The sequence below is a fragment of the Nyctereutes procyonoides genome, unplaced genomic scaffold (assembly GCF_905146905.1).
Source record: "Nyctereutes procyonoides isolate TBG_1078 unplaced genomic scaffold, NYPRO_anot_genome, whole genome shotgun sequence".
Lineage (NCBI taxonomy): Eukaryota > Metazoa > Chordata > Mammalia > Carnivora > Canidae > Nyctereutes > Nyctereutes procyonoides.
Window position 1 is genome coordinate 47,361,904 of NW_026575135.1, and position 15,157 is coordinate 47,377,060.

General features: G+C 40.2%; 2 protein-coding genes across 3 annotated transcripts in view; one reads left to right on the forward strand and one right to left on the reverse strand.

Moving 5' to 3' along the window:
* KIAA2026 (KIAA2026 ortholog) overlaps window positions 1-3,954 on the forward strand; it is a 131,024-nt gene extending 127,070 nt beyond the window's left edge. Inside the window, exon 10 of the mRNA XM_055302098.1 lies at window positions 3,550-3,954. Within this exon, the coding sequence (XP_055158073.1) occupies window positions 3,550-3,848 (299 nt within the window). The 3' untranslated portion in view covers window positions 3,849-3,954. The remainder of the gene's footprint in view (window positions 1-3,549) is intronic.
* Window positions 2,048-14,008, reverse strand: MLANA (melan-A). Of its 2 annotated transcripts, none has more exons than XM_055302099.1 (6): window positions 13,962-14,008; window positions 12,229-12,330; window positions 8,032-8,128; window positions 4,478-4,591; window positions 2,536-2,616; window positions 2,048-2,434 (listed from the first exon to the last, which is right to left on the reverse strand). In XM_055302099.1, exons 2-5 carry the CDS (start codon window positions 12,303-12,305, stop codon window positions 2,548-2,550), a joined length of 357 nt encoding a protein of 118 aa, XP_055158074.1. In that variant the 5' UTR covers window positions 12,306-12,330; window positions 13,962-14,008; the 3' UTR covers window positions 2,048-2,434; window positions 2,536-2,547. The 2 variants fall into 2 exon arrangements, with proteins under 2 accessions (XP_055158074.1, XP_055158075.1); XM_055302100.1 differs by lacking the exon at window positions 13,962-14,008 and adding an exon at window positions 12,476-12,560.
* Between the last annotated feature and the right edge of the window lie 1,149 nt (window positions 14,009-15,157).

The following is a 15,157-nucleotide window of genomic DNA, read 5'->3' on the forward strand; positions in this document are numbered from 1 at the left end:
TAATATTTGTCCTTTTCTGATTGACTTATTTCACTCAGCATAATACCCTCCAGGTCAGGTCCATCCACGTCGAAGCAAATGGTGGGTATTTGTCATTTCTAATGGCTGAGTAATATTCCATTGTATACATAGACAATATCTTCTTTATCCATTCATCTTTGATGGACACAGAGGCTCCTTCCACAGTTTGGCTATTGTGGACATTGCTGCTAGAAACATTGGGGTGCAGGTGTCCCGGCGTTTCACTGCATCTGTATCTTTGGGGTAAATCCCCAGCAATGCAATTACTGGATTGTAGGGTAGTTCTATTTTTAACTCTTTGAGGAACCTCCACACAGTTTTCCAGAGTGGCTGCACCAGTTCACTTTCCCACCAACAGTGCAAGAGGGCTTCCCTTTCTCCACATCCTCTCAACACTGGTGGTTTCCTGTCTTGTTAATTTTCCCCATTCTCTCTGGTTGAGGTGGTATCTCATTGTGGTTTTGATTTGTATTTCCCTGATGGCAAGGGATGTGGAGCATTTTCTCATGTGCTTGTTGGCCATGTGTATGTCTTCTTTGGTGAAATTTCTGTTCATGTCTTCTGCCCATTTCATGACTGGATTGTTTGTTTCTCCAGTGTTGAGTTTAAGAAGTTCTTTATAGATCTTGGACACTAGCCTTGTATCTGATATGTCATTTGCAAATACCTTCTCCCATTCTGTAGGTTGCCTTTTAGTTTTGTTGATTGTTTATTTTGCTGTGCAGAAGCTTTTTATCTTGATGAAGTCCCAATAGTTCATTTTTGCTTTTGTTTCCCTTGCCTTCATAGATGTATCTTGCAAGAAGTTGCTGTGGCCAAGTTCAAAAAGGGTGTTTGTTGCCTGTGTTCTCCTCTAGGATTTTGATGGAATCTTGTCTCACATTTAGGTCTTTCATCCATTTTGAGTTTATCTTTGTGTAGGGTGTAAGAGAATGGTCTAGTTTTATTCTTCTGCACGTGGCTGTCCAATTTTCCCAGCACCATTTATTGAAGAGACTGTCCTCTTTCCAGTGGATATTGTGTTCTGCTTTGTCAAAGATAAATTCACCATAGAGTTGAGGGCCCATTTCTGGGTTCTCTATTCTGTTCCATTGATCTAGGTGTCTGTTTTTGTGCCAGTACCATACTGTGTTGATGACCACAGCTTTGTAGTACAACTAGAAATCCGACATTGTGATGCCCCAGCTCTGGTTTTCTTTTTCAATATTCTCCTGGCTATTCGGGGTCTTTTCTGATTCTATACAAATCTTAAGATGATTTGTTCCAACTCTCTGAAGAAAGTCCAAGGTGTTTTGATAGGAATTGCATTAAATGTGTAAATTGCCCTGCATAGCATTGACATTTTCACAGTATTAATTCTTCCACTCCATGAACATGGAATATTTTTCCATCTCTTTGTGTCTTCCTCAATTCCTTTCAGGAGTGTTCTGTAGTTTTTAGGGTATAGATCCTTTACTTCTTTGGTTAGGTTTATTCCTAGGTATCTTATGCTTTTGGGTGCAATTGTAAATGGGATTGACTCCTTAATTTCCCTTTCTTCAGTTTCATTGTTAGTGTATAGAAATGCCACTGATTCACAAAGAGCCATTATTGACACTTTACTGATCAGATGAATCTGACTGTAATTTGGTAGGTCAATCAACTCTGGTTTTTTGTTTGTTTGTTTAAAGATTTAATTTATTTATTCATGGGAGACACAGAGAGAGAGAGGTAGAGAGGGGGAGAAGCAGGCTCCCAGCAGGGAGCCAGAAGTGGAACTCAATCCTGGGATTCTGGGATCATGCCCTAAGCCGAAGGCAGATGCTCAACTACTGAGCCACCCAGGCATCGCGAGCTCTTTGTCTTAAACCTATAGAGGTATCCTTTGTGAGTACTCCATGGCACAGACTCATCTGCAACAATTCTGTTAGAGTTCATGTTGGTCAAAAGATTGCTTCTTCAAAAATCAGGATAGTAGTTTGTTAGTTATTAGCCAAATTTCAACTAAAAAAATTGAATGGTCCCAGAACACATATTTAAATTTAAATTCAGATAATAACACCATAGATTTATTAGAATTACTACTAGCATAAATTGTATCAGGCATTACAACGTTAGTTGACAAAATTTTTTCCACTTTAATATTTCTTATCATTTCCTCAATTAGTATTGCTAGTTGCTCTACTAAGAATTTAACAGCAAGCTTATTATTAGAGATAATGTACACTGTTTCTATGGTATTCTGAAGCAGAACATCAGGTATCCACATTAAAATCCAGCAGAGGGATCCCTGGGTGGCGCAGCGGTTTGGCGCCTGCCTTTGGCCCAGGGCGCGATCCTGGAGACCCGAGATCGAATCCCACGTCGGGCTCCCGGTGCATGGAGCCTGCTTCTCCCTCTGCCTGTGTCTCTGCCTCTCCCTCTCTCTCTGTGACTATCATAAATAAATAAATAAATTTTAAAAAATAAAATAAAATAAAATAAAATAAAATAAAATAAAATCCAGCAGAAGTGTGAAGGAAATCATTTAAGCACCTCTTGGCATTCTCACGGCAAATAAGGTGGTGGTGACTGTTCTGCAGAGAGTTTCTCATAGGCAGGTGGTGCATTGGGAACCTGTGAAAATGAGAAAGGGAGAGTATGGGCTTGGCAACAGTGCAGAGGTTTCTGGAAGAGGGGTGAAGTTAGTGGTCAGCATCATATGTATACTACTTCTCTGGACTGAACCTTGTAAGTGCTCGCATCTAATTCCCACCCAACAAGATAATCATTGTTAAATTTCATAAGTGTGTATGTTGAAATAGCAGGAGGGGGAAGAGTAGAGAAAAATAGAGCTAATGGCCTTTCCAAAATCTCAAAAACTTATTTATATCTTCATTATTCTTGTCAGGACAAGTCCCAAGCCCTAAATAGTGAATTCTTGAACACTGTTTAAACCCACTAATATACATATATACCATATATATAGATCTCTGTAGTTGTGTCTAAAGGCCAGTGCTATTATCAGTACAGCACAATGTGTTAGGCCTTCATTTAATGTTTACAACAATTCTAGGAGTATTTTCATTGTTTTTATGTTACAGGTTGGAAAACTGAGGTCAAGTCATTTGTCCAAGGTCACACAACTTCACAGTAATTTGGCTCCAGAGTCTGTTCTTTCAACCATTAAAATATACTGCATCTGTACCAGTGCTGTATAGAGTATAGAAATAGAAAATACAGTATACCATATATCTGGTTTTAAATTTTCTAGTAGCCATATTACAAAAATAAAAACAAACAGGTAAAATTAATCTTCATAATATATTTTATTTAATCCCACATGTCAAAATATTATCATTTCAACATGTAATTGATATAAAAATCATTAATGAATTATTTATATTCTTTTCCTCAGACTAAGTCTTTAAAATCCAGTATGTATCAGCACATCTTAATTCAAACTACTATGTTACAAGTGCTCAATAGCCACATATGGCCAGTGGCTACTCTGTTAAGACTGCACAGCTTATTCAATTAATAACAGATGTTTTTTTCCTCCTCCCTTAGATATATCTACATCCAAAGATACAGATGCAGTGAAACGCTGGGACACCTGCACCCCAATGTTTATAGCAGCAATGTCCACAATAGCCAAACTGTGGAAGGAGCCTTGGTGTCCATCGAAAGACAAATGGATAAAGAAGATGTGGTCTATGTATACAATGGAATATTACTCAGCCATTAGAAATTACAAATACCCACCATTTGCTTCAACATGGATAGAACTGGAGGGTATTATGCTGAATGAAGTAAGTCAATCGGAGAAGGTCAAACATTATATGGTCTCATTCACTTGGGGAATATAAAAAATAGTGAAAGGGAATAAAGGGGAAAGTGGAGAAAGTGAGCGGGAAATATCAGTGAGGGTGACAGAACATGAGAGACTCCTAACTCTGGAAAAAGAACAAGGGGTGGTGGAAAGGGAGGTGAGCGGGGTGATGGGGTGATTGGGTGATGGGCACTGAGGGGGGCACTTGACAGGATGAATACTGGGTGTTACACTATATGTTGGCAAATGGAAGTCCAATAAAAAAATACAAATATATATATATATATCTACATTCAGAAAAAGGCAAATAAGACATAAAAAAAGACATAAAACAAAAAAAAAAATACTATATCCAGAATTGAGTTCTTTCTTTGGATCTTACATATGTAAGGGATCTCATCATGGACCCTGGAAAATCTGGCTATAACAGGACACAATTTAAGAAAATCTCTGTGCTTCCATCTTTTTTTTTATCTTTGTTATTGTTTAATTTTTTATTATGGTAAAATACAGATAATATAAAATTTACCATTTTAATCATTTTAAGTGTAGAGTTCAATAGCATTACATATATACACATTGCCCTTGCTTAAGTTGAAATAATTTTATTCATTGGAATTAAAAGCAGCCACACAATAAACACCAAGATGCAGGATCTCAACCTACCACAAGTTCACAATTACTCTCTTGAAAAGGCAGTTTGCTGTGCTGGTGACCAAAACCCTCATGTGGACATCTTCCTGTTAAGGTACTTTGAGTGCCAGCATGAATACTTTTGTCCTGAAATGTGAATGCATGAAGGTCAGTGGGTGAGAAAAAAGAATGGAGTTCTGTAAGAAAAGAGAAGAAAACTGAAGTTATTTTTAAGAATAGGTTTGTGTTTTTTTTTTAAGAATAGGTTTATTTTTGTAAAAGAGTTTATTTATTCATGAGAGACACAGAGAGAGAGACAGAGACACAGGCAGAGTGAGAAGCAGGCTCCCCTTGGGGAGCCTGATGCAGGACTGGGTCCCAGGACCCCAGGATCATGACCTGATCCAAAGGCAGACACTGGAAGGATATATACACAGGGCCTGGTCTTGACGTAAGGATGCGCGAAGTTTGTTTTCTTCCAAGTCCCAGCAATATACTGCAGGTAAAGTATTCAATGCATTTTCTCCCTTTACCTTAATTATCACTGTTGTTTTTCTGTTTTGTAAATTTCTCACTTTCCATGGGATAGGAGTATGATCTACTCACTCAGCTCACTGCTAGTTCTTTGCATTTGCATTAAAACTTTAGCATGCATTTTAAAAGGCAGCTTCTTGGGTCTCACCCTCAGAGAGGGTCCTAGAATCTGCATTTTAGCAAGAGCTCCAGATATGAGTGCAGGGGCCCCTGACCATTGAGAAACACAACATATGAAACATGAATATATATCGCTTCTCGGCCTTTTGGCTAAGATCAAGTGTGAAACATGAATATAAACTGAGCTGTCAAGGGGGTCCTCAAAATTCTTCTCCAAGAATCAAAAAGCATTATGTCTTAAACCTCCAGGTGAAAGGATAAAGTTAGTAAATGCAAAAAACAACTTTCATCCCCTTACAAATCATCTTCCTGCAGAAGCAAGTTGCTACTAAAAGCAATCTTTCAAAAGATGTTTTTCGGGGCTAAAGGGAATTGTGAGTCAGTGGAGACATTTTAGGAGACCTTAATTCCAACCAATCTTGCTACCATTCTACGTTCAGAGAAAGTGGGGAAATAAACATTTCAAAGCTTAAAACTCAGGTGTCTGAAATTTGCATTTATTGTCATTTGTGTCCTTTGGCTTACCATTGTTATTTTTTAAGTAGGCTCCATGCCCAGTGCAAAGTCCAATGGAGGGCTTGAACTCTTGACCCTGATATCAGTAGCTGAGGTGAGAACAAGAGCCAGACACTTAATTGACTGGGCCATGTTGGGTGTGTAGCCTATTTAAAGAAAAAAAGAAAGAAAGAAAGGGGGGAAACCTCCAAAGAGAGGCAGGGAGGTAATTATGTAATTAAATGCAGTATTCAGTGCACTATTGTACATAATTTTGCCTAAGTTTCTTAAACTACGGATTCCAACCCAGCTTTTCAAGACTAAGTCTCAAAACGAGATTTTAATATAATTTTAAAAAATAAATGACAGCATTTTTAGATGCCATGAGAACCAGAGAATTTAAACACAGCTCCATCTCATAAAAATTCCAGAAACTCTATAAATCACTGATCTAGACCTAGAGGAATGGAGACATGGTAGGTTGAACTTGAACCTTACTAAGCAAAATGTCCATAGTGTCTGAGCTTATGACATTAAAGACTGCCTATTATAGCTTAATTAAATTTAAGATTAGAGTGTTGAAGCAGAAAGTGAAAAAAATTGTATTTTTGTCCAGAAGCATCAAGCTAGTAGTTGTTGACAATTAGGGTACTAACACATTGAGTTTGTAGAGCTTTTATTCCTTAAAAGACTAAACTATTATGTGTTTTTGTACACAAGCACAGAATTAAATAAAAATATAGAAGAAAATATATATTGAATAAAGACACATCACATGTGCCTAGTATAGAATAGAGCAAATGAGGCTCAGGGAAGTTAAAATCTAAGGTCACCAAGCAAGTCAGTGACAATGAGACCAAATGCTGATGCCATATAATTGAGTGGTTGCTATATTCCAGGCACTGGAGGTACAAAGATGTCTAAGAAATATTCTCTGGTCCCAGTTCATATGTGGGGGAAGAAAAGGAGTAAAAGAAGCATAAAGTAAATAACCAATTACAAGACAATGTTAACTCCATGCTAGAGGCACAAATGGAGTTCTGTGTCAGAAGGCAAAGTCCCTCCCTAATCTGTTGTGGACAGCCCAAATGAGGTATCATATGAGCACAAGGTCCATCTCTAACCTCTTAGCCCAAAGCTTTCCTATGGTACTTGGTTTGGAATCTTATTCAGACTCTGCGATTCTCCTTTCTGCTAAATGTCAGTATACTGAAGGGCTACTGCTCAGTTTCTGTGTCATCCCCCAAACCTGCTATGTCTTTCATGATTTGTATTTGGGGCACTCTGGCAAGATGGGCATTAGGAAAGGGACACTTAGGACTGCCCAAACTTCCTGACAAGGAGAAGAAGTCAAAGCTAGAGCTCTCACCTTCCTCTACTCCTCTTCAGACTGCCAAACTCCAAATCCCCACCTACACCAACCCTCCCCTCCACCACACAACCATTTTGCCTAAATTGCTGAGTGAGGAATGGGACTTTCCAACATCTTTTGTAAAGATACTTTTATTCCATTATGTATCAACTCAGTTTTCAGATGTGTAATGAAAGAGGGGGAGGGAAAGCTGGAGGGAGGGAGGGAGAGAGAGAGAAAAGGAAGGAGGGGGAAGGGGAGAGAGAAATTGCAATTCTTTTTTCATTCCACTGCTCACAATGGATAATGCCTCTGGATGCTTAAGACCTAAGGTGCTACCCCGCTTTGAAGTGAAACTTGTAGTTCTTACAGTTTAGCAACTCAGTTGATGTTTCCCATTTATGGAAGACACTGCTACTCTAAGACTAGACTGTGTAATTTGTTAGCTTCCTGTTCAAATGGGTAAAGAAGAAAAAATTCTTTTTTTTTTTTTAGAAGAAAAAATTCTGTCAAAACTACATTGGCTATCAAAAGAGAATGGACCTTGTTAATAACCCAGTGGTCCTTTGTGCTGCTGAGGGGTGGATGGTTTACTTAATGTACTGATGGCTGGATAGGTCCTACTTATGCTAAATGTTTGGTATAACAGAGTTAGAAGAACTTGGAACTCCCAGGGAAGCTGGGAGGAAAGGGGTAAAGCAGCAAGGTGAGATGAGCAGCCACTAAATGGAGGAACAGAACCCCTGAGAATCCTCAGGATGATTGATAAGACCTGGAGCAACTCACATGCTGCTGTTTGCTGTGCAAAAGGATCAGAACCCCTACCCCTGGGCTCCGCAAATTATCAGTGCTCAGCATTTAAGTTTGCTCTGAGTGAAACCAAAGAGGTGGGCCAAGTTTCTGTTGGAGTTCATATCTAGGGAAAAGCAAAGGAAAAGCTGCAAGAAGAAGAGAAAGACTCGTCAGAACCAGAAATGAGAGTTAAAGGTGATCATAAGAATGTTATCTTACTCCCCAGAAAATCAGAGAAAGAAGGGCAAGGGTGTTCTGGATCTGTAGGGATCCCAGCAGCAGAAAGTTTACTAACCCTTAAGCTTCTGTATCCACTTCGTCTTCTACAATACCAACAGCCAATGAGCAGCAAAATTCCCAGGATCACTGTCAAGATTCCAATCCCTGCAGCCCTGGCCCAAGAGATAGACAAATCCATCTGGGTACAGAAACCTTGTTCTAGATTGTGATGAATCATGCATCAGTCTTCAATCTTCACAGGAGCTTTCCCATCCCAAAGCCACATGTTCCATTTCCCAAGTAGTTTCCCACCCCCACCCCACCTGACCCCACACTGAACACCCACCAACCTCCAGCACCTGTTTCGAGGGACAGGAGCTTCTTTAGAAGCCTCTCCGATGTGTGCCCACATAAGTAGTGCTAACTGGCATGGCCTAACCATCCCAGTTCCAGGCACAAGAGGTGCAGGAGCAACTAACCCATATGTGAACAATGTATTTACAGAGACTGAGTTATCTTTTCTTTTTATCAGGGCATTTCCCCCCAACTATCAGTCCACAAAAAGGATTGATACTTAAATTAACTTAAGATTGCTATGATGAACATTTTACATGTATTAGATTATTTAATTCTCACAACAGCCCTGTAAAGTAGGCACCACTTATCATCCCCATTTCACAGGTGAGGATATAGATTCAGAGGTTAAGTGCTTTGCTGATGGTTATAAAGAGGTAGGACAAGATGGAGCCAGGATTTGAACTTGAGTTTGTTTCATTTGTGTTTGTGTCCTCTTTGCCTGAAACTCATCCCCTCACTCCTTGCCCATGACTAATATATTCACATTCAAAGACTCAGCATCACCCCTCCCAGGATGATGGCAACCTATTCTGGCTTCTCTCATAAACAGCCCTACAGTGGTAATTGGCAGTGTGCCTACCTGTCTCTTCTAGGAAAGGAGTTCCCAAATGAGTTGTTTGGTTTGGGATTTGTTTTCACTTTGTGTCCTCAATGCATAGAAAATGTCAGGCACTCTGGTGTTTCAAAAAATATTTCTTGAAGATGGATAGATGGATGAATAGACAGTTGGATGGATGGCCAAACATATTTTTAAAAATGAACAAATGAATTATGAGTGATTACAAATCCACATCTGCAAAATTAATGAGCCATTTAATATCTTCTTTAAAATAATTATGTATAAATATGTGGATTTGGGGCATGATGCTAGTTCCAACATCATTATTTTTTTCCATTTGCAATTGGAACTGAAGATCTGAAATACCATCTTTAAAAATCCATCCTTCCTTTGTCCTACTGCTTAATTCTCTGTCACTTTCACCTCTTGTGGGTATTGACACTCTAGTGAGAATGAGGAAATCCACAACTTTCCACACAGCAGGTTTTGGTTGGAGATAAAGAAAAGGTAATGAAGAGAAGGAGAGAGCATTTAAAGCAGCCACCGAGGGTTAGAACTGGCACATCTTGACTGAAGGGGTGGAAGTAGGGCTTGCAGGATTTAGAGATATCCAAGACTAACCTATTGCATGGGGATACCATAGCCCAGCCCAGCTAGGGTATCCCAGGACATCTGACTCATGTTTACATTCAGCTAGGCAAGCTCCTATCTGACCTCTGCTTGCTCAAGGAATCCAGTTCAGGATGACCAAGGACCAAACCAGATGGGTCAGTCCTTGCTGCTTACTCTGTTATCACCTAAGTGATCTGGAAAAGACATTTCAGAATGGAACTAGAGATAGAACTCTGGGGATGCTGAGACAAGAGGCCTGATCTCTCCAGCCTGCTTGGCTGCCATGTCAGAGACCCCAGCTGACATTTGAAGTCAGAGATTGCAGATATTAGGTAAGCACCTCCCAACTAACCAGGCATGGATTATTAAAAGATAGAGCATTGGGATTCAATCATGGGGAGAAGTGTCTGGGCTGAACCTACAGCAAAGTTGTAGCATCACTGAAACTGTTCTGCTCCAGCAGCAGGAGCAATCTGGGCATCTAAACAAGCCTTTTGAGCCCTGTGTCCAGTGGCCCCTGGGAAAGATTAGTTACTGCAAAGGCCCTGGAAACAGGTCTGAAAGCTGTGCTTTCCCTGTATAACAATTAGCTAACATCTGCCTGATTTTCTACATCACAACATGATCAAAGTGGAAAGTGCTGTGACTTGCTAAAGAAGGGTTCTGCAGAGCTGGGTGATATAGGAGATTGAGCAGCTGAGGGTGAATCAAAATATAGCTGAGGGTTCTCCTGGAGAGATCTTTGTCCTGTACCAACTACCTGACCACCTCCTTCTCAAGGTAGCTGAGGCATCAAGTCTATCCTGTCCATCTCTAAACCAGTTGGGTGACAGTGCTGGATAAAAACTCTGACCTAATTATGCAGGTCAGTCCACCCACTTTGTGGATCATGAAGCTGAGACTCATCAACATCACCACCACCTTAGCAGCTACTCTGTCCTTCATTGAGCACTGATTTGTGCCAAGCATTGTGCCAAGCACCCCACATATAGGCTTTTATTTCATCCTCACAGTAATCCTCTGAGGTAGATACGATGTTCATGTCACAGCGGGTATCCCCATAATTTTAAACTGGTAAAATGCCCAATGATGCACAAGTGGTAAGTGGCAGAACCAGAATTCACAGTGACTGGCCTAAGATACCCAACCAGTGCCTTTCCTGCCATATCCCCCTTTCCTGATATGAAGCTGTCACAAGGAGCATTCAGTGGGCTCTTGTGACTGAAGGCAGCTGATTCAATTCCTGGCATGCTTGTGCTCCAATTTCACCCACCAAGGCTGTGGTTATCCCCTTGGATATCCTAACACAGACAGAGCTCTGTTCCAGTTCCTTATGCACAGTCACATTGCATTCACACACACACACTCAGTGATTGATAGATTAGAAAACATCAGGATATGCCAGACACACCAAAATAATGCAGTTTGCAGCTGGGCAGGACTCTCTAGAGTATCACCAAATGCCTCCTGCAGCAGAGTCACCTGAGGAGGATGTTAAAGTGCAAACTCTGAGCCCCACCTCTTGACCTACCAAATCAGCCTCTCCGGCAGAAATGCCTGGGAAACTGCATTTTACAAAACCTCCATGAGTGACGCATGACGTCTCACTTCTTACTAAAGTTTTACAGAGATACAGTTTGTTGAATCATCATACAGAAACTGAAACAATATCCTACTTAATATCATGTGTACTCTAAACATACCCCGAAGAATACATTTTTTACTCTTGGGATATTTTTTCAGAAAATCTCCCCATTCCCAACTGACCATGCAGGGATGTTAGAAAATCCCACTGGCATCTTCTGAGGAAATGCTCCCAGCCTAAACTCTTCCTCAGTGCCTTTAATGAGTTCCACATCTTATTTGCCCCTGCTAGTTCACTCTAGTAAAGATTTTTCAATAGTTCCTTCCCCAAGGGAGAGCAAATTTGCAGGAATTTCTGACTAGATCACTTAAGACATGGTCCAAATAAAAACCCGGTACCTTATTTGTCCTGTTGGAGTCTTCACTCAGAGGGTGAAACCCAATCTAGAGCACCATACTCTTGTGTACTCTAGTACATGCAGAATGTGTCCCAGCAGCCTGTCCTACCACTACATCACTTACGCTTGCCAAAATTACTCTTGAGCCTAATTCTCCACTACACTGTAAAATTTTTTTCAAAGATAAGTATAGCATCTTAGACTGACTATACATTGCTTAGCACTTAGAAATGCTGAATCCTATAAATATTTATTTTAAATTAATTCATACTTTTAAACACCTTTCCTTAGAATAAAACTATGATGCAGAAATAACAAGCGGGGTCAGAGTGCAGCTGCACATACCTGCCCATCATTCTTACTAGCTCTTTGGCAACTCACCTTTGTTCTATCCACAGGCCACCTATAGGAGCCCAAGTGGAGGAGACAGAACAAGGCTTGAGGAAAGAGTCACCTTGCTCCCAGATAGATGTTTTCCAGCTGGGAACCTACAGTGAAAGCCAAATAACCAAGAATACAGACCCCCCAAAAATGCCAAGATCCAACTTCTTATCATTCCTATCTCCTAGCCTGTATGGCCTCAGAAAAGCTTGAGTGAGCCCCTTGTAGGACATGGGGTCCCATCACCTCATTGCCAGGGTTTTTTAATCTCTGGAGAAATGAACACTAGAGAGATTTACTGACAGACATATGCTTGTGGAAATCAGTAGGCTGTCTGCAAATGGCAAACTGGAAACCCCACTGGATCCAATTTTGAACTTACTCTTCAGCTGTGATGTAGGAGTGGTTATGCCCCTTCTTGGGATAACCAAGGATGAAGTGAGCCTCTTCTCTTGGCATCTTGTGGGATAAGGCCACAGAACACCTAATAGCAGAGTCAAACAGGCATCATTTAACACATTCAGAACATCCTCACACAGCATTCCATAAATATCTACAAAAAACTCTCTCCAGGTGAACATTAATGATAGCTGGGACCCTCTGGTTTCTCTCTATGAGAGAATTTGTACCTGCTTATTTCATTGATATCCAGTGGAAATTGCTCAGGTTTCTAACTGCTTCCACCAACTGAAAATTGAGTTCAAAGAAGAAACTATAAACAAAAGCAAAAACTTTGAAATTGAGTTATTATTTGGGGGGGAGGAATGCTCTTCATTTCCTATCAATTTACTGTACACCATAAGCTTGTAGAGAAACAAAATACATTCTTTAAAGATGACATTTTATTATTTTTATTATTTTTTTATTTTTTTAGAGAGGTAAGAGGAGAGAGGGAGAGCGAGAATTTTAAGCAGGCTCCATGCTGCATGTGAGGCTTCATCTCACCACCCTGAGATCATGACCTGAGCTGAAATCAAGAGTCGGATGCTTAACAACTTAGTCATCCACACACCTCCACAAAAGGCATTTGTATTCATTCCTTACTTTCACTGACAGAAGACTAAAAGGAGTTAATAAAAGGAGTTATTTATCTCCAAAGGTATTAATTTGATGTCAATCTTTGGTCAAATAGACGGTTATGATCACATATGAGTATGTAGCTGAGCACAGCATCCTCCAAGTCCACCTTCTAACAAAGGAAATGCCTGGGCTTGTCCATGTTCACCCTGCCCAAACCAAGATAAGGACTCCCATAACCTGACTTCGCCTATTTGTTTCTCTCCCGCTAAAATAAATTTCTGCTCTCCTTCATTCAAGTTTCATGAATAGGGCTTAAATATGTATGTATGGTATCATACACAGAATATACATAATATGGAATATATATAATACAAAGTTTAAAACCATAATACAAACAAATAGACAAAAAGCTCATGAACTGCAGAGGTCATGATTAAAGAGTACTGGTTGAAAACCAACAGCGATTTTTCTTCTCTCATTGTCATTGTGCATTTTTCTTCTCTCTTATTCTTATGATTTTCAAAGATCTGATAATAGAATTATATTAATGAGCCTGTTTAAAACAATAGGAGAGAAGTGGAAGAACAGAGTGGGGCATTTGCCACACGAACCCTTTCTATTGAGGCATTTTCTGTGTAAATTTTCATTCTTTGTTGTAAAAAAGAAATTATAGTTGAACTCACTGATCATCTCAGGTGAATGATGTAGGGGTGAGACCTATGTTCAAAATTACAGCTACGACACCCAATTCTGCATTAAATTGTTTTTGTAAATCTATGTAAACCTCTGCAAACAGTGTAGGGACAACAAATGTACCTCATCCCAAACCAAGAAAAGCAATCTTTCAAGTGAATACACAAGCAGAATCACAAGCAGGATGCAGCCTAAATAACTGCTCTTCCTGGTTCTCTGCTTTGCTTCTTGGCAGTCTAGGAACAGGATCTAGGAGGAGACTTCATGAGCCCTCAGAAGCTGGAGACTTACATTGAGGAGAAATTTTGCTATTAGCCAAGCACTGTGAAGCAATAAGGGAGGGAGGAGGAGCCCACCAGAATCCCCCAAAACCTGTTCTCTTGGACACGGCCATGCTCTTACCTTCCTGGATGGGATTGTTCTGTCTGTTGGCTGGCTCTGTGTGTGACAATTGCTTCTTTGGCTCTTAATCTTTTAAACTGCTTCTCCTGGTCTCCAGTCCCATGTTAGTCATGAGTTTGGATTTCTGACAGGGTCATCTATGATTGCTTAATTGGCATGAAAGAAACTGCCTTCATTTCTCTCCTCAAAAAATCATTGTTCATTCTGGCCTCTGTTTTTCCCAGTCTCAGGATTTCCTCCTAGAGAAGCCATTTATTTTAAATATTGGTCACTCCTTCATAGGATTGCCAGAAAAAATATTGAATATTTGAATTTCAGAAAAACAGTGAATATTTTTTAGTATAACTATGCCCCATGCAACATTTTGTAGTATAATTAAGCCCTGCTTACTGGAAGAGACATATTTTTACTAATAAAATATTTATGGGGTGCCTGGGTGGCTCAGTCAGTTAAGCATCTGCCTTCAGCTCAGGTCATGATCTCAGGGTTCTGGGATCAAGCCCCATGTCAGGCTCCCTACTCAACAGGGAGTCTGCTTCTCCCTCTCTCTGCTTCTCCCCTCCCCCCCACTCATGTTCTCTGTCTCTCACTCTCTCACAAATGAATATAAATCTTAAAAAAAATGTTTGTTATCTGAAATTCAAATGTAACTGAGCACCCTATACCCTATACCCTCCCTCATCTGCTCTCCAAAGAGCCTTTGGTCTCAGACCTGGAGACCATCTAGTCCCACTCTCTCCTGATAAAGAAGAGGAAATAGAAGATCCCTAAAGCCTCCTAAAAAAATTTCCTTATGTTAATTGGACAGTTACATAGTCAGGGCCAGGGTCCCCAACAAGAAAATATGGAGTCAGAACAGCTAAAATAAAATAGCACTGACCTCCTGCTTTACAGCTTAGACAGGACGGCATGGACATTCTGCTTTGCAGCTTTTGCAGGAATGACTTCTGCAAAGTGTCCTAAAATAAGACAATTAACCACAAAAACATTTGCCAATATCACAGACAAGGAGCAGCTAGATCTAAGCCCCCAGATGTCAGAAGAAGAAGAAGAAGAAGAAGAAGAAGAAGAAGAAGAAGAAGAAAAGACCATTAGCACTTGGACATTAACCTAATAGCTAGACAGATAAGTGACCAAAGCCCTGATTGGCAAGACTCAGTACACCATGATTACTTAAGAAAGTTCCACAAAAGAGC

Bases quoted from the DNA above. Each gene is read 5' to 3' on its own strand.
- MLANA (XM_055302099.1), bottom strand. From the start codon at position 12,305: ATGCCAAGAGAAGAGGCTCACTTCATCCTTGGTTATCCCAAGAAGGGG. The intron at 8,129-12,228 runs GTAAGTTCAAAA...CTCTTGGGCCAG, and splicing joins TCCTACATCACAGCTGAAGA to GGCTGCAGGGATTGGAATCT. The intron at 4,592-8,031 runs GTTAGTAAACTT...TTCACATTTCAG, and splicing joins GTGGATACAGAAGCTTAAGG to GACAAAAGTATTCATGCTGG.